Raw genomic sequence first — 19643 nt, forward strand, 5'->3', positions numbered from 1 at the left:
GTACACTAGCCTTTCACCCTTGATAAAAACTTCTCTGCTTCTAGCGGCTTACCTCCCACACCATATATTCTCAAGACCTTCCACAAAGCATCTGTATCAACTCTTATCATATACCTTTTCCATGTCTATAAATGCCATATACAAATCCATCTGTTTTTCAAATGTCTCTCATACATTCTTTAAAGCAAAAACCTGATCCACACATCTTATACAACTTCTGAAACCACACTGGCCCTCCCTAATCTGATGATATATACATACCTTCACCTTCTTAATCAGTAACCTCCCATACAACTTACCAGGTATACTCAACAAACACATACCCCTGTAGTTTGAACACTCACCTTTATCCCCTTTGCCTTTATACATTGACACACTAAATGCATTCTGCCAAATCTCAGGCACCTCAACACGATCCATACCTACAATGAATATCCTTACCAACCAACCAACAGCACAGTCACCCCCTTCATTAATAAACTGAACTGCAAATAACATCCACTCCAGCTGCCTTGCCATTCTTCATCTTACGCAAGGCTTTCACCACTTCTCTTTTCACCAAACCACCTTCCATGGCTCTCATACTTTGCATACCACCCTGACCAAAACACTCTACATTTGCCACTCTATCATCAAACACATTTAATATTACTTCAAAATACTCACACCATCTCCTCCTAAGTTCATTACTATCTGCTATCACTTCCCCTTTTGCCCCCTTCACCGATTTTCTCATTTGTTCTCATGTTTTTTTGCACATTATTTACCTCCTTCCAAAACATCTTTTCATTCTCCCTATAGTTTATGATACTCTCTCATCCCAACTCTCATTTGCCCTCTTTTTCAATCCCTGCATCTTACTCTCGACTTCCTGCCGCTTTCTTTTACATATCTCCCAATCATTAGCACTCCTCCCCTATAAGTAATGCCCAAATGCCTCTCTTTTCTCTTCCACTAGCAACTTTATCTCTTCATGCCACCAATAACTACCCTTTCTAATCTGCCTACCTCCTACCTTTCTCATGCCACATGCATATCTTACACATGCCATCACCTATTCCCTAAGTACCTCCCATTCTTCAGCCACTCTCCTCGCAAATAACTTTCAGTTTTACCCACATCAATCTAGAATTTACTTCCTCACACTCTATAACACACTCCTACAATTCCTGGGTAAGGGGTAGTGCTAATCCTTCCTTAGCTCTTGTCCTCTCACCAACCCCTGACTTTACTCCTAAGACATTTCCAAACCATTCTTCCCCTTTACCCTTGGGCTTTGTGTCACTCAAAGCGAGAACATCCAAGTTTCTTTCCTCAAATATACTACCTATCTCTCCTCTCTTCTCATCTTAGTTACATCCACACACATTCAAACACCCAAGTCTGAGCCTTCAAGAAGGATGAGCATTCCTCCCTGCTTAGCTCCTTCTGTTTCCTCTTTTAGAAACTGAAATACAAGAAAGAGAAGGATTCCAGACCACCGCCCCCAACCCCGTTAATTGTCTTCTACAACATGCAGGGAATACTGAAACAGAATTCTTTCCCCTGTACATCAGGGATAAAATACATACTTTTGATTTCATTGTTTCCTAACTTTCTTTTTCAATCCGACCAAAGAAAACCTTCCTACAAAACCTGACATAACATGTCACTAGAGCAGCCTGCACATAAATTAATCCATCAGGATCATTACTGTAATTCAGAGAATCAAAGCTAAATGCTGTACGAAGGGCTCAGACTGAGAGGGAATAGCACCAAACACATTAAGCCAAAATCAAATTATCATTCTCTTCCCAATCTAAATAACTAACTCAGAATCAAATAACTACATCCCTTTTTAAGTAAATAAAATATGCTTTAAATCAACCTAAAGTGGCATTATGCAGTGACATACTTTCTTTACAGATTTCAAAGGAGATGGATACCTCTGAACCCTCATTTCAACCTGCACTTACTACCATCCTCCTTGTTCAAATCTTACAATTCAAGCACTGGATGTACTGCTTTTCGAATCTACAGTACTACCAGTCTTTCTAATGGTGGACAGATGTTACCAATTGTCTATTTTGAAGTGTCACAAATTTACCTACCAAATACAATGTATGTTTCACATGTAAAAACAGTAAATAAAATGAGACACAGAAAATATTCTAAATCCTGTATACGGTATTCATTCCAACTGAGGTCTAATCATCTGGTAATTCACGAAAAAGAAATAATGTCATTCATACAGTGCAACTTTTCAGGTTTATAAGACTGATTTCTGGTGTTATGGATATTGAATCACATATCAATATTCCATGCATGTAAAATTATCAATACAGAACTAACCTCTCTGTGACAGAACAGTCTGCAGTAACACATCGTGGTAGTGGAGAAACTCCTCGACCTTCTAACTGGGATAATACATACTCTTCTTCATTTGATGTTGTTCCTATCACAATAACTAAATTACCAGCATCATTGTACGTAATGATTAAATTCTCCAAGATCCTTTCAAGTCCCAGTCCCCTGATGAAAAGAGAGTAAGCAGAGCAAAAATTTACAAACTCAGTGCATTCACAGTATCAAAAATCAACAAAAATGTAACTAAAAAAAATCTAGCACATAAATTACTTACGTGCAGGAAAAAGCTGACAGAAGATATAACAACCAATAAAAAAAGGTACTGAAAAAAAGATACATGTTAAACAATCTCCATAATGCCCTCACTTCAATCTATCACATTGTATCATATCAGCAGACATAAAAATACAGTACCATCCAAACCCACTGACTTTCCGGCTTTCATCTTCCGCAAAGCTTTTACTACCTCTTCTCTGTTTATCAAATCATTTTCCCTAACCCTCTCACTCTGCACACCACCTCAACCAAGACACCCTATATCTGCTACCCAATCATCAAACACATTCAACAACCCGGCTTTCATCTTCCGCAAAGCTTTTACTACCTCTTCTCTGTTTATCAAATCATTTTCCCTAACCCTCTCACTCTGCACACCACCTCAACCATGACACCCTATATCTGCTACTCTATCATCAAACACATTCAACAAGCCTTCAAAATACTCACTCTATCTCCTTCTCACATCACCATTCCTTGTTATCACCTCCCCATTAGCCCCCTTCACTGATGTTCCCATTTGTTCCCTTGTCTTACGCACTTTATTTACCTTCTTCCAAAACATCTTTTTATTCTCCCTAGAATTTAATGATACTCTCTTACCCCATCTCTCATTTGCCCTCTTTTTCACCTCTTGCACCTTTCTCTTGACCTCCTGCCTCTTTCTTTTAAACATTTGTATATATATATATTGGTTCTCAGTGAATGTAGGTTTGCGGCAGGGGTGTGTGATGTCTCCATGGTTGTTTAATTTGTTTATGGATTGGGTTGTTAGGGAGGTGAATGCAAGAGTTTTGGAAAGAGGGGCAAGTATGAAGTCTGTTGGGGATGAGAGAGCTTGGGAAGTGAGTCAGTTGTTGTTCGCTGATGATACAGCGCTGGTGGCTGATTCATGTGAGAAACTGCAGAAGCTGGTGACTGAGTTTGGTAAAGTGTGTGAAAGAAGAAAGTTAAGAGTAAATGTGAATAAGAGCAAGGTTATTAGGTACAGTAGGGTTGAGGGTCAATTCAATTGGGAGGTGAGTTTGAATGGAGAAAAACTGGAGGAAGTGAAGTGTTTTAGATATCTGGGAGTGGATCTGGTAGCGGATGGAACCATGGAAGTGGAAGTGGATCATAGGGTGTAGGAGGGGGCGAAAATTCTGGGAGCCTTGAAGAATGTGTGGAAGTCGAGAACATTATCTCGGAAAGCAAAAATGGGTATGTTTGAAGGAATAGTGGTTCCAACAATGTTGTATGGTTGCAAGGCGTGGACTATGGATAGAGTTGTGTGCAGGAGGATGGATGTGCTGGAAATGAGATGTCTGAGGACAATGTGTGGTGTGAGGTGGTTTGATCGAGTAAGTAACGTAAGGGTAAGAGAGATGTGTGGAAATAAAAAGAGCGTGGTTGAGAGAGCAGAAGAGGGTGTTTTGAAATGGTTTGGTCACATGGAGAGAATGAGTGAGGAAAGATTGACCAAGAGGATATATGTGTCGGAGGTGGAGGGAACGAGGAGAAGAGGGAGACCAACTTGGAGGTGGAAAGATGGAGTGAAAAAGATTTTGTGTGATCGGGGCCTGAACATGCAGGAGGGTGAAAGGAGGGCAAAGAATAGAGTGATTTGGAGCGATGTGGTATACCGGGTTGACGTGCTGTCAGTGGATTGAATCAAGGCATGTGTATGGGGGTGGGTTGGGCCATTTCTTCTTTCGTCTGTTTCCTTGTGCTACCTCGCAAACGCGGGAGACAGCGACAAAGCAAAAAAAAAGAAAAAAAAAAAAATATATATATATATATCTTTTCTTTCTTTCATACTATTCGCCATTTCCCGCGTTAGCGAGGTAGCGTTAAGAACAGAGGACTGGGCCTTTTAGGGAATATCCTCATCTGGCCCCCTTCTCTGTTCCTTCTTTGGAAAAATAAAAAAACGAGAGGGGAGGATTTCCAGCCCCCCGCTCCCTTCCCTTTTAGTTGCCTTCTACGACACGCAGGGAATACGTGGGAAGTATTCTTTCTCCCCTATCCCCAGGGATAATATATATATATATATATATATATATATATATATATATATATATATATATATATATATATATATATATAGCATTTATGGATCTGGAGAAGGTATATGATAATAGAGTTGATAGAGATGCTATGTGGAAGGTATTAAGAATATATGGTGTGGAAGGCAAGTTGTTAGAAGGAGTGAAAAGCTTTTATTGAGGATGTAAGGCATATGTACAGGTAGGAAGAGAGGAAAAAGATTGGTTCTCAATGAATGTTGGTTTGCGGCAAGGATGTGTGATGTCTCCATGGTTGTTTAATTTGTTTGTGAATGGGGTTGTTAGGGAGGTGAATGCAAGAGTTTTGGAAAGAGGGGCAAGTATGAAGTCTGTTGTGGATGAGAGAGCTTGGGAAGTGAGTCAGTTGTTGTTCACTGATGATACAGCGCTGGTGGCTGATTCAGGTGACAAACTGCAGAAGCTGGTGACTGAGTTTGGTAAAGTGTGTGAAAGAACAAAGCTGAGAGTAAATGTGAATAAGAGCAAGGTTATTAGGTACAGTAGGGTAGAGTGACAAGTCAATTGGGAGGTAAGTTTGAATGGAGAGAAACTGGAGAAGAAAAGTGTTTTAGGTACCTGGGAGTGGATTTGGCAGTGGATGGACCCATGGAAGCGGAAGTGAATCATAGGGTGGGGGAGGGGGCGAAAGTTCTGGGAGCATTGAAGAATGTGTGGAAGTCGAGAACATTATCTCGGAAAGCAAAACTGTGTATGCTTGAAGGAAAAGTGGTTCCAAAAATGTTATATGGTTGCGAGGTGTGGGCTACAGATAGAGTTGTGCGGAGGAGGGTCGATGTGCTGGCAATGAGATGTTTGAGGACAATATGTGGTGTGAGGTGGTTTGATCGAGTAAGTAATAATAGGGTAAGAGAGATGTGTGGTAATAAAAAGAGTGTGGTTGAGAGAGCAGAAGAGGGTGTTTTGAAATGGTTTGGTCACATGGAGAGAATGAGTGAGGATAGATTGATAAAGAGGATATTTGTGTCAGAGGTGGAGGGAATGAGGAGAAGTAGGAGACAAAATTGGAGATGGAAAGTTGGAGTGAAAAAGATTTTGAGTGATCGGGGCCTAAACATGCAGGATGGTAAAAGGCGTGCAAGGAATAGAGTGAATTGGAACGATGTGGTATACCGGGGTCGACGTGCTGTCAATGGATTGAACCAGGGCATGTGAAGCGTCTAGGGTAAACCATGGAAAGTTCTTTGGGGCCTGGATGTGGAAAGGAAGCTGTGGTTTTGGTGCATTATACATGACAGCTAGAGACTGAGTGTCAACAAATGTGGCCTTTGTTGTCTTTTCCTACTGCTACCTCGTGCAAATGCGGGGGAAGGGGGTATTTATTTCATGTATGGCAGGGTGGCGATGAGAATGAATAAAGGCAGATATTCTGGAAGGAGGTAAATAAAGTGCGTAAGACTAGGGAGCAAATGGGAACTTCAGTGAAGGGCGCAAATGGGGAGGTGATAACAAGTAGTGGTGATGTGAGAAGGAGATGGAGTGAGTATTTTGAAGGTTTGTTGAATGTGTTTGATGATAGAGTGGCAGATATAGGGTGTTTTGGTCGAGGTGGTGTGCAAAGTGAGAGGGTTAGGGAAAATGAGTTGGTAAACAGAGAAGAGGTAGTAAAAGCTTAGCGGAAGATGAAAGCCGGCAAGGCAGCAGGTTTGGATGGTATTGCAGTGGAATTTATTAAAAAAGGGGGTGACTGTATTGTTGACTGGTTGGTAAGGTTATTTAATGTATGTATGACTCATGGTGAGGTGCCTGAGGATTGGCAGAATGCGTGCATAGTGCCATTGTACAAAGGCAAAGGGGATAAGAGTGAGTGCTTAAATTACAGAGGTATAAGTTTGTTGAGTATTCCTGGTAAATTATATGGGAGGGTATTGATTGAGAGGGTGAAGGCAGGTACAGAGCATCAGATTGGGGAAGAGCAGTGTGGTTTCAGAAGTGGTAGAGGATGTGTGGATCAGGTGTTTGCTTTGAAGAATGTATGTGAGAAATACTTAGAAAAGCAAATGGATTTGTATGTAGCATTTATGGATCTGGAGAAGGCATATGATAGAGTTGATAGAGATGCTCTGTGGAAGGTATTAAGAATATATGGTGTGGGAGGCAAGTTGTTAGAAGCAGTGAAAAGTTTTTATCGAGGATGTAAGGCTTGTGTACGTGTAGGAAGAGAGGAAAGTGATTGGTTCTCAGTGAATGTAGGTTTGCGGCAGGGGTGTGTGATGTCTCCATGGTTGTTTAATTTGTTTATGGATGGGGTTGTTAGGGAGGTAAATGCAAGAGTTTTGGAAAGAGGGGCAAGTATGAAGTCTGTTCGGGATGAGAGAGCTTGGGAAGTGAGTCAGTTGTTGTTCGCTGATGATACAGCGCTGGTGGCTGATTCATGTGAGAAACTGCAGAAGCTGGTGACTGAGTTTGGTAAAGTGTGTGAAAGAAGAAAGTTAAGAGTAAATGTGAATAAGAGCAAGGTTATTAGGTACAGTAGGGTTGAGGGTCAAGTCAACTGGGAGGTGAGTTTGAATGGAGAAAAACTGGAGGAAGTAAAGTGTTTTAGATATCTGGGAGTGGATCTGGCAGGCGATGGAACCATGGAAGCGGAAGTGGATCATAGGATGGGGGAGGGGGCGAAAATTCTGGGAGCCTTGAAGAATGTGTGGAAGTCGAGAACATTATCTCGGAAAGCAAAAATGGGTATGTTTGAAGGAATAGTGGTTCCAACAATATTGTATGGTTGCGAGGCGTGGGCTATGGATAGAGTTGTGCGCAGGAGGATGGATGTGCTGGAAAGGAGATGTTTGAGGACAATGTGTGGTGTGAGGTGGTTTGATCGAGTAAGTAACGTAAGGGTAAGAGAGATGTGTGGAAATAAAAAGAGCGTGGTTGAGAGAGCAGAAGAGGGTGTTTTGAAATGGTTTGGTCACATGGAGAGAATGAGTGAGGAAAGATTGACCAAGAGGATATATGTGTCGGAGGTGGAGGGAACGAGGAGAAGAGGGAGACCAAATTGGAGGTGGAAGGATGGAGTGAAAAAGATTTTGTGTGATCAGGGCCTGAACATGCAGGAGGGTGAAAGGAGGGCAAGGAACAGAGTGAATTGGAGCGATGTGGTATACCGGGGCTGACGTGCTGTCAGTGGATTGAATCAGGGCATGTGAAGCGTCTGGGGTAAACCATGGAAAGCTGTGTAGGTATGTATATTTGCGTGTGTGGACGTATGTATATACATGTGTATGGGGGTGGGTTGGGCCATTTCTTTCGTCTGTTTCCTTGCGCTACCTCGCAAACGCGGGAGACAGCGACAAAGCAAAAAAAAAAAAAAGTATGAATTATGTACATGTGTATATATGTATATGTCTGTGCGCGTATATAACCCCTATCCCTGGGGATAGAGGAGAAAAAATACTTCCCACGCATGCCTCACGTGTCATAGAAGGCGACTAAAGAGGACGGGAGCGGGGGGCCAGATACCCTCCCCTCCTTGTATTTTGACTTTCTAAAATGGGAAACAGAAGGAGTCACGCGAGGAGTGCCCATCCTCCTCGAAGGCTCAGATTGGGGTGTCTAAATGTGTGTGGATGTAATCAAGATGAGAAAAAAGGAGAGATAGGTAGTATGTTTGAGGAAAGGAACCTGGATCTTTTGGCTCTGAGTGAAACAAACCTCAAGGGTAAAGGAGAAGAGTGGTTTGGGAATGTCTTGGGAGTAAAGTCAGGGGTTAGTGAGAGGACAAGAGCAAGGGAAGGAGTATGTGAAAGAGTGTAAGAAAGTAAATTCTAGATTGATATGGATAAAACTGAAAGATGATGGAGAGAGATGGGTGATTATTGGTGCATATGCACCTGGGCATGAGAAGAAAGATCATGAGAGGCAATGTTTTGGGAGCAGCTGAATGAGTGTGTTAGTGGTTTTGATGCACAAGACCAGGTTATATTGATGGGTGATTTGAATGCAAAGGTGAGTAATGTGGCAGTTGAGGGAATAATTGGTATACATGGGGTGTTCAGTGTTGTAAATGGAAATGGCGAAGAGCTTGTAGATTTCTCTGCTGAAAAAGGACTGGTGATTGGGAATACCTGGTTTAAAAAGCGAGATATACATAAGTAGATGTATGTAAGTAGGACAGATGGCCAAAGAGTGTTATCAGATTACGTGTTAATTAATAGGTGCAGCGAAAGAGAGACTTTTGTATGTTACTGTGGTGAGAGGTGCAACTGGAGGGATGTCTGATCATTATCTTGTGGAGGCGAAGGTCAAGATTTGTAGGGGTTTTCAGAAAAGAAGAGAGAATGTTGGGGTGAAGAGAGTGGTGAGAGTAAGTGAGCTTGGGAAGGAGACTTGTGTGAGGAAGTACCAGGAGAGACTGAGTACAGAATGGAAAAAGGTGAGAACAAAGGAGGTAAGGGGAGTGGGGGAGCAATGGGACGTATTTAGGGAAGCAGTGATGGCATGCGCAAAAGATGCTTGTGGCATGAGAAGCGTGGGAGGTGGATTGATTAGAAAGGGTAGTGAGTGGTGGGATGAAGAAGTAAGATTATTAGCGAAAGAGAGGAGAGAGGCATTTGGACGATTTTTGCAGGGAAAAAATGCAAATGAGTGGGAGAGGTATAAAAGATAGAGACAGGAGGTCAAGAGAAAGGTGCAAGAGGTGAAAAAGAGGGCAAATGAGAGTTGGGGTGAGAGATTATCATTAAATTTTAGGGAGAATAAAAAGATGTTTTGGAAGGAGGTAAATGAAGTGCATAAGACAAGGGAGCAAATGGCAACTTTAGTGTAGGGGACTAATGGGGAGGCGATAACAAGTAGTGGTGATGTGAGAAGGAGATGGAGTGAGTATTTTGAAGTTTTGTTGAATGTGTTTGATGATAGAGTGGTAGATGTAGGGTGTTTTGGTCGAGGTGGTGTGCAAAGTGAGAGGGTTAGGGAAAATGATTTGGTAAACAGAGAAGAGGTAGTAAAAGCTTTGCGGAAGATGAAAGTCGGCAAGACAGCAGGTTTGGATGGTATTGCAGTGGAATTTATTAAAAAAGGGGGTGACTGTATTGTTGATTGGTTGGTAAGGTTATTTAATGTATGTATGATTCATGGTGAGGTGCCTGAGGATTAGCAGAATGCTTGCATAGTGCCACTGTACAAAGGCAAAGGGGATAAGAGTGAGTGCTCAAATTACAGAGGTATAAGTTTGTTGAGTATTCCTGGTAAATTATATGGGAAGGTATTGATTGAGAGGGTGAAGGCATGTACAGAGCATCAGATTGGGGAAGAGCAGTGTGGTTTCAGAAAAGGTAGAGGATGTGTGGATCAGGTGTTTGCTTTGAAGAATGGATGTGAGAAATACTTAGAAAAGCAAATGGATTTGTACATAGCATTTTTGGATCTGGAGAAGGCATATGATAGAGTAGATAGAGATGTTCTGTGGAAGGTATTAAGAATATATGGTGTGGGAGGCAAGTTTTTAGAAGCAGTGAAAAGTTTTTATCGAGGATGTAAGGCATGTGTACGTGTAGGAAGCGAGGAAAGTGATTGGTTCTCGGTGAATGTAGGTTTGCGGCAGGGGTGTGTGATGTCTCCATGGTTGTTTAATTTGTTTATGGATGGGGTTGTTAGGGAGGTGAATGCAAGAGTTTTGGAAACAGGAACAAGTATGCAGTCTGTTGTGTATGAGAAAGCTTGGGAAGGGAGTCAGTTGTTGTTCGCTGATGATGCAGCGCTGGTGGCTGATTCATGTGAGGATATATATATATATATATATATATATATATATATATATATATATATGCTTGCCTGGCCTTCGAGTGGACGGGCGTGACCTGCTACGACAAGTATATTATCACGGACCACGTGAGTGGCTACACCGAGAGCTGCCTGCAGCTGCACCCACACGATGGGGAGGTCGGCTCCTGCGCCTCCTTCTGCAACATGTACGAAAAGCAAGTGAACCGCCAGGCTTCCCGCTGGATCTTCGACAACGTAGGCTCCGTCGTGCGGGAGTGGGAGGCTCTGAAACTCAAGGCTGATTCCATGGCTGAAGTAGCCTCCAGTACGATGATTGGATTTCACCTGGCGTACGTGGGCGGCATAGGGCTCTTCGTTGGTCGACCCGACTTCGACCATCTGGTACCCAGGGAGGTCAGCACCACAAGTAAAGCATCCTCCTCGAAGGCTCAGAGTGGGGTGCCTAAATGTGTGTGGATGTAACCAAGATGTGAAGACCCTCACTGGAAAAACAATCACTCTTGAAGTAGAACCTTCAGACACAATTGAAAATGTGAAGGAAAATAGTGAAATTGGAAAAAATGTAGCTTAGACATTGAAGCTTATTGATACAGTGGTTAAATTGATGAGAACTGCTATTGACATTTGTGTAAATAAATTATACATTTCCTTTTTTCCATAGCCAGAGGTTGAACCATTATGTGACATTCATTTTTTTTCATTCATTTCAAGCTAGAAGTTTCAGTTTTCTAAATTGTTTCTTACATTTTTCATATGTATATATATGTATGTGTGTGTGTGTGTGTATCTGTGCGTATGTATGTGTATGTGTGTGTATGTGTATATGTATATATATATGTATATTATCCCTGGGGATAGGGGTGAAAGAATACTTCCCACGTATTCCTCGCGTGTCGTAGAAAGCGACTAGAGGGGACGGGAGCGGGGTGCCAGAAATCCTCCCCTCCTTGTATTAACTTTCTAAAATGGGAAACAGAAGAAGGAGTCACGCGGGGAATGCTCATCCTCCTCGAAGGCTCAGAGTGGGGTGCCTAAATGTGTGTGGATGTAACCAAGATGTAAAAAAAGGAGAGATAGGTAGTATGTTTGAGGAAAGGAACCTGGATGTTTTGGCTCTGAGTGAAACGAAGCTCAAGGGTAAAGGGGAAGAGTGGTTTGGGAATGTCTGGGGAGTAAAGTCAGGGGTTAGTGAGAGGACAAGAGCAAGGGAAGGAGTAGCAATACTCCTGAAACAGGAATTGTGGGAGTATGTGATAGAGTGTAAGAAAGTAAATTCTCAATTAATATGGGTAAAACTGAAAGTTGATGGAGAGAGGTGGGTGATTATTGGTGCATATGCACCTGGGCATGAGAAGAAAGATCAAGAGAGGCAAGTGTTTTGGGAGCAGCTGAATGAGTGTGTTAGTGGTTTTGATGCACGAGACCGGGTTATAGTGATGGGTGATTTGAATGCAAAGGTGAGTAATGTGGCAGTTGAGGGAATAATTGGTTTACATGGGGTGTTCAGTGTTGTAAATGGAAATGGTGAAGAGCTTGTAGATTTATGTGCTGAAAAAGGACTGATGATTGGGAATACCTGGTTTAAAAAGCGAGATATACATAAGTATACTTATGTAAGTAGGAGAGATGGCCAGAGAGCGTTATTGGATTACGTGTTAATTGACAGGCGTGTGAAAGAGATACTTTTGGATGTTAATGTGCTGAGAGGTGCAACTGGAGGGATGTCTGATCATTATCTTGTGGAGGCTAAGGTGAAGATTTGTATGGGTTTTCAGAAAAGAAGAGTGAATGTTGGGGTGAAGAGGGTGGTGAGAGTAAGTGAGCTTGAGAAGGAGACCTGTGTGAGGAAGTACCAGGAGAGACTGAGTACAGAATGGAAAAAGGTGAGAACAATGGAAGCAAGGGGAGTGGGGGAGGAATGGGATGTATTTAGGGAATCAGTGATGGATTGCGCAAAAGATGCTTGTGGCATGAGAAGAGTGGGAGGTGGGTTGATTAGAAAGGGTAGTGAGTGGTGGGATGAAGAAGTAAGAGTATTAGTGAAAGAGAAGAGAGAGGCATTTGGACGATTTTTGCAGGGAAAAAATGCAATTGAGTGGGAGATGTATAAAAGAAAGAGACAGGAGGTCAAGAGAAAGGTGCAAGAGGTGAAAAAAAGGGCAAATGAGAGTTGGGGTGAGAGAGTATCATTAAATTTTAGGGAGAATAAAAAGATGTTCTGGAAGGAGGTAAATAAAGTGCGTAAGACAAGGGAGCAAATGGGAACTTCAGTGAAGGGCGCAAAAGGGGAGGTGATAACAAGTAGTGGTGATGTGAGAAGGAGATGGAGTGAGTATTTTGAAGGTTTGTTGAATGTGTTTGATGATAGAGTGGCAGATATAGGGTGTTTTGGTCGAGGTGGTGTGCAAAGTGAGAGGGTTAGGGAAAATGATTTGGTAAACAGAGAAGAGGTAGTGAAAGCTTTGCGGAAGATGAAAGCCGGCAAGGCAGCAGGTTTGGATGGTATTGCAGTGGAATTTATTAAAAAAGGGGGTGACTGTATTGTTGACTGGTTGGTAAGGTTATTTAATGTATGTATGACTCATGGTGAGGTGCCTGAGGATTGGCGGAATGCGTGCATAGTGCCATTGTACAAAGGCAAAGGGGATAAGAGTGAGTGCTCAAATTACAGAGGTATAAGTTTGTTGAGTATTCCTGGTAAATTATATGGGAGGGTATTGATTGAGAGGGTGAAGGCATGTACAGAGCATCAGATTGGGGAAGAGCAGTGTGGTTTCAGAGGTGGTAGAGGATGTGTGGATCAGGTGTTTGCTTTGAAGAATGTATGTGAGAAATACTTAGAAAAGCATATGGATTTGTATGTAGCATTTATGGATCTGGAGAAGGCATATGATAGAGTTGATAGAGATGCTCTGTGGAAGGTATTAAGAATATATGGTGTGGGAGGCAAGTTGTTAGAAGCAGTGAAAAGTTTTTATCGAGGATGTAAGGCATGTGTATGTGTATGAAGAGAGGAAAGTGATTGGTTCTCAGTGAATGTAGGTTTGCGGCAGGGGTGTGTGATGTCTCCATGGTTGTTTAATTTGTTTATGGATGGGGTTGTTAGGGAGGTAAATGCAAGAGTTTTGGAAAGAGGGGCAAGTATGAAGTTTGTTGGGGATGAGAGAGCTTGGGAAGTGAGTCAGTCGTTGTTCGCTGATCATACAGCGCTGGTGGCTGATTCATGTGAGAAACTGCAGAAGCTGGTGACTGAGTTTGTTAAAGTGTGTGGAAGATGAAAGTTAAGAGTAAATGTGAATAAGAGCAAGGTTATTAGGTACAGTAGGGTTGAGGGTCAAGTCAATTGGGAGGTGAGTTTGAATGGAGAAAAACTGGAGGAAGTGAAGTGTTTTAGATATCTGGGAGTGGATCTGGCAGCGGATGGAACCATGGAAGCGGAAGTGGATCATAGGGTGGGGGAGGGGGCGAAAATTCTGGGGGCCTTGAAGAATGTGTGGAAGTCGAGAACATTATCTCGGAAAGCAAAAATGGGTATGTTTGAAGGAATAGTGGTTCCAACAATGTTGTATGGTTGCGAGGCGTGGGCTATGGATAGAGTTGTGCGCAGGAGGATGGATGTGCTGGAAATGAGATGTTTGAGGACAATATGTGGTGTGAGGTGGTTTGATCGAGTAAGTAATGTAAGGGTGAGAGAGATGTGTGGAAGTAAAAAGAGTGTGGTTGAGAGAGCAGAAGAGGGTGTTTTGAAATGGTTTGGTCACATGGAGAGAATGAGTGGGGAAAGATTGACCAAGAGGATATATGTGTCAGAGGTGGAGGGAACGAGGAGAAGTGGGAGACCAAATTGGAGGTGGAAAGATGGAGTGAAAAAGATTTCGAGTGATCAGGGCCTGAACATGCAGGAGGGTGAAAGGCATGCAAGGAATAGAGTGAATTTGAACGATGTGGTATACCGGGGTCGACGTGCTGTCAATGGATTGAACCAGGGCATGTGAAGTGTCTGGGGTAAACCATGGAAAGTGTGTGGGGCCTGGATGTGGAATGGGAGCTGTGGTTTCAGTGCATTATCACACGACAGCTAGAGACTGAGTATGAACGAATGGGGCCTTTGGTGTCTTTCCTAGCGCTACCTCGCACACATGAGGGGGGGAGGGGGTTGTTATTCCATGTGTGGCGAGGTGGTGACGGGAACAAATAAGGGCAGACAGTATGAATTATGTACATGTGTATATATGTATAAGTCTGTGTGTGTATATATATGTGTACATTGAGATGTATAGGTATGTATATTTGCGTGTGTGGATGTGTATGTATATATATTCATGTGCATGTGGGTGGGTTGGGCCATTCTTTTGTCTGTTTCCTTGCGCTACCTCGCTAACACAGGAGACAGCGACAAAGCAAAATAAAAATAAATAAATAAATAAATAAATATATATATATATATATATATATATATATATATATATATATATATATATATATATATATATATGGGGATGAGAGACCTTGGGAAGTGAGTCAGATGTTGTTCGCTGATGACACAGCGCTGGTGGCTGATTCATGTGTGAAACTGCAGAAGCTGGTGACTGAGTTTGGTAAAGTGTGTGGAAGAAGAAAGTTAAGAGTAAATGTGAATAAGAGCAAGGTTATTAGGTACAGTAGGGTTGAGGGTCAAGTCAATTGGGAGGTGAGTTTGAATGGAGAAAAACTGGAGGAAGTGAAGTGTTTTAGATATCTGGGAGTGGATCTGGCAGCGGATGGAACCATGGAAGCGGAAGTGGATCATAGGGTGGGGGAGTGGGCGAAAATTCTGGGGGCCTTGAAGAATGTGTGGAAGTCGAGAACATTATCTCGGAAAGCAAAAATGGGTATGTTTGAAGGAATAGTGGTTCCAACAATGTTGTATGGTTGCGAGGCGTGGGCTATGGATAGAGTTGTGCGCAGGAGGATGGATGTGCTGGAAATGAGATGTTTGAGGACAATGTGTGGTGTGAGGTGGTTTGATCGAGTGAGTAACGTAAGGGTAAGAGAGATGTGTGGAAATAGAAAGAGCGTGGTTGAGAGAGCAGAAGAGGGTGTTTTGAAGTGGTTTGGGCACATGGAGAGAATGAGTGAGGAAAGATTGACCAAGAGGATATATGTGTCAGAGGTGGAAGGAACAAGGAGAAGAGGGAGACCAAATTGGAGGTGGAAAGATGGAGTGAAAAAGATTTTGTGTGATCAGGGCCTGAACATGCAGGAGGGTGAAAGGAGGGCAAGGAATAGAGTGAATTGGAGCGATGTGGTATACCGGGGCTGACGTGCTGTCAGTGGATTGAATCAAGGCATGTGAAGCGTCTGGAGTAAACCATGGAAAGCTGTGTAGGTATGTATATTTGCGTGTGTGGACGTATGTATATACATGTGTATGGGGGGGGGTTGGGCCATTTCTTTCGTCTGTTTCCTTGCACTACCTCGCAAACGCGGGAGACAGCGACAAAGTATAAAAAAAAAAAAAAAAAAAAAAATATATATATATATATATATATATATATATATATATATATATATATATATATATATATATATATATATATTTTCACATCTTGGTTACATCCACACACATTTAGGCACCCCACTCTGAGCCTTCGAGGAGGATGAGCACTCCCCGCGTGACTCCTTCTGTTTCCCATTTTAGAAAGTTAATACAAGGAGGGGAGGATTTCTGGCCCCCCGCTCTCGTCCCCTCTAGTCGCTTTCTACGACACGCGAGGAATACGTGGGAAGTATTCTTTCACCCCTATCCCCAGGGATAATATACATATATATATACATACACACATACACACACATACACATACATACGCACATATACACACACACACACACATACATATATATACATATGAAAAATGTAAGAAACAATTTAGAAAACTGAAACTTCTAGCTTGAAATGAATGAAAAAATGAATGTCACATAATGGTTCAACCTCTGGCTATGGAAAAAGGAAATGTATAATTTATTTACACAAACGTCAATAGCAGTTCTCATCAATTTAACCACTGTATCAATAAGCTTCAATGTCTAAGCTACATTTTTCTCCAATTTCACTATTTTCTTGTCAAAACACCATGTATGAAAACTATCACTCCAGTAACACAACTATACCTCGCTACCTCGCAAACGCGGGAGACAGCGACAAAGTATGATAAAAAATAATATATATATATATATATATATATATATATATATATATATATATATATATATTATCCCTGGGGATAGGGGAGAACGAATACTTCCCACGTATTCCCTGCGTGTCGTAGAAGGCGACTAAAAGGGGAGGGAGCGGGGGGCTGGAAATCCTCCCCTCTCAATTTTTTTTAATTTTTCAAAAGAAGGAACAGGGAAGGGGGCCAGGTGAGGATATTCCCTCAATGGCCCAGTTCTCTGTTCTTAACGCTACCTCGCTAATGCGGGAAATGGCGAATAGTTTGAAAAAATATATATATATATATATATATATATATATATATATATATATATATATATATATATATATATATATATACAGGAAAACCACCGAATTTCTGGCAACTGATGGCTCAGCACCTCCTTTAATCTTGACAAAATTTTGTGAGGGAACTTGAAGTTACCCTGGCCACCAAACTAGTTTACTGGGCAGCCTCAGACAGCGTTTTGTGTAGGGCACTCTTATCTACATCCTTTACACTGCACTCAGTGGTGCTACCGCAAATCTGTGAGATTCATAGCTTATTTTGCTTAAATCTAACCCTAGCTATGGTTTCTAAGACATATGAGAGTGCCAGTCTTGGTGTCAAACGTAAACACCAGACCATATCGATCCAAGATAAAGTAGAACTGTTAAAAAAAATGGACCATGGTGTTTTGGTGCATAAGCTGTGTGACATATACAGTATTGGGTCATCAACTGTTTATGATATAAAGAAGCAAAGGTAGAAAATTTTGAAATTCTATGCAGACAGCAATTCCAAGAAGCAAATGACAATTAGAAAAACTATGAACGATGGTAAGAGTACTGAGCACGATCGAGAGATGATGGAATGGTTTCAACAGCGTCAGAATGATGGAGTTGATTTGTCAGGCAGCAAGATAATGGACCAGGATAAGTTCCATAAAGAACTTAAATTACAACATGACTGTGACTATAGTGAAGGATGGCTTCAAAGATTCAAGAAGCGTCATGGAATTTCCATGAATGAAGTGTGCATAGAAAAGCAGTCTGCAAACCACGAAGGAGCTGCCGAAGTATGCAGACAACTTTGTGAAACTCTTAGCTGATGAGCACCTTAGTCCTGAGCAGGTGTATAATGCAGACAAAACTGCATCATTCTGGCAATGCACACCTAGGAAAACACTAACAACAGAAGACGAAGAAGACCCTACAGGATTTAAACAATCTTAGAACACACTTACCATCTTAGGGTGCCCAAACATTTAACATTTGTTTAATTTAAATTTCTAGCAGTCCAAGGTATATGTTACACACATGGGAGATGTATAATTAGTGGTTTAGAAGTGTGTTGATGAATCAACATTATGTGACAACGGTTGGTCTGGCAAAATGGTTAATCCGGCAGGCTTTGGAACCAAGAGTGCCGGAAAATCGGTGGTGGACCTCTCCACATCCAGGCCCCACAGACCTTTCCATGATTTACCCCAGACACTTCATATGCCCTGGTTCAATCCATTGACAGCACGTCGACCTCAGTATACCACATCGTTCCAATTCACTTTATCCCTTGCACGCCTTTCACCTTCCTGCATGTTCAGGCCCTAATCGCTCAAAATCTTTTCCATTCCATCCTTCGAACTATAATTTGGTCTTCTGCTTCTCCGTCTTCCCTCCACCTCTGACATATATCCTCTTTGTCAATCCTTCCTCATTCATTCCTTCCATGTGTCCAAACCATTTCAACACACCCTCTTCTGCTCTCTCAACCACACTCTGTTTATTACCACACATCTCTCTAACCTTTCATTAATTACTCGAACAAACAACCTCACACCACATACGGTCCTCAAACATTTCATTTCCAGCAAATCCATCCTCCTCCGTGCAACCCTGTCTATAGCCCATGCTTCACAACCATATAACATTGTTGGAACCACTATTCCTTCAAATACCAATTTTTGCTCTCCGAGATAATGTTCTTGCCTTCCACACCTTCTTCAACGCTCCCAGAACCTTCGCCCCCTCCCCCAACCTGTGACTCACTTCCGCTTCCATGGTTGCATCTGCTGCTAAGTCCACTCCCAGATATCTAAAACACTTCACTTCCTCTAGTTTTTCTCCATTCAAACTAACCTCCCAATTAACTTGTCCCTCAACCCTACTGAACCTAATAACCTTGCTCTTATTCACATTTATTCTCAAGTTTCTTTTTTCACACACTTTACCAAACTCAGTCACTAACTTCTGTAGTTTCTCACCCAAATCAGCCACTAGCACTGTATCATCAGTGAACAACAACTGAATTCACTTCCCAAGCCCTCTCATCCACAACAGACTGCATACTTGCTCCTCTCTCCAAAATGAACGAGCACTTTTCATAGAACACATAAAGCTCTCCAACAGCAAAAATTCAAACCCCGTACCATTTGCATGGTAGCTGGTAACACTACCCGTTCAGTTATGATCACCCCTAATAAGGAAATAACTATATGAGTACTAGCAGTCAAATGCCTTTTGTCTCACATCTATGAGCAAAGGGGTCTAGACCAGTCACGTCCCATCATGTTCACATTACCAGTAGTCAGCAAGTTTACAGAGCTTAGAGCAATGGGGTCTACTCTGGTCAAGTCCCATCAGACTCAAATTACCAGTAGTCAGCAATTTTACAGAACTTAATGCCATACATGGAGGTATATTATATCTATTTATTATACCTAATCACTGTTTCCTGCATCAGTGAGGTAGCACCAGGAAACAGACAAAAAATGGCCCATCCACTCGTATATACATAAATATACATAAATGCCCATACATACACATATACATACATATACATATCAACATATACATACACATACATATACATATATGCACATGTAAATATTCATACTTGCTTGCCTTCATCCATTCCTATCGCTACCCCACCCCACAGAAAACATCGCTACCCCCTGTTTCAGCGGGTAGCACCAGGAATACAGACAAAAATGGCCACATTCATTCACACTCAGTCTCTATCTGTCATGTGTAATGCACCG

The 19643-nt window shown here is 42.0% G+C and overlaps 1 protein-coding gene across 1 annotated transcript in view; it reads right to left on the reverse strand.

Moving 5' to 3' along the window:
* The window catches only part of mei-9 (DNA repair endonuclease XPF mei-9), a 739294-nt gene that overhangs the window by 621688 nt on the left and 97963 nt on the right, over window positions 1–19643 (reverse strand). The window contains exon 4 of the mRNA XM_071694005.1: window positions 2332–2511. Coding sequence (XP_071550106.1) covers window positions 2332–2511 — 180 coding nt within the window. The remainder of the gene's footprint in view (window positions 1–2331; window positions 2512–19643) is intronic.

This window comes from Panulirus ornatus, chromosome 4, assembly GCF_036320965.1.
Source record: "Panulirus ornatus isolate Po-2019 chromosome 4, ASM3632096v1, whole genome shotgun sequence".
Classification (NCBI taxonomy): domain Eukaryota; kingdom Metazoa; phylum Arthropoda; class Malacostraca; order Decapoda; family Palinuridae; genus Panulirus; species Panulirus ornatus.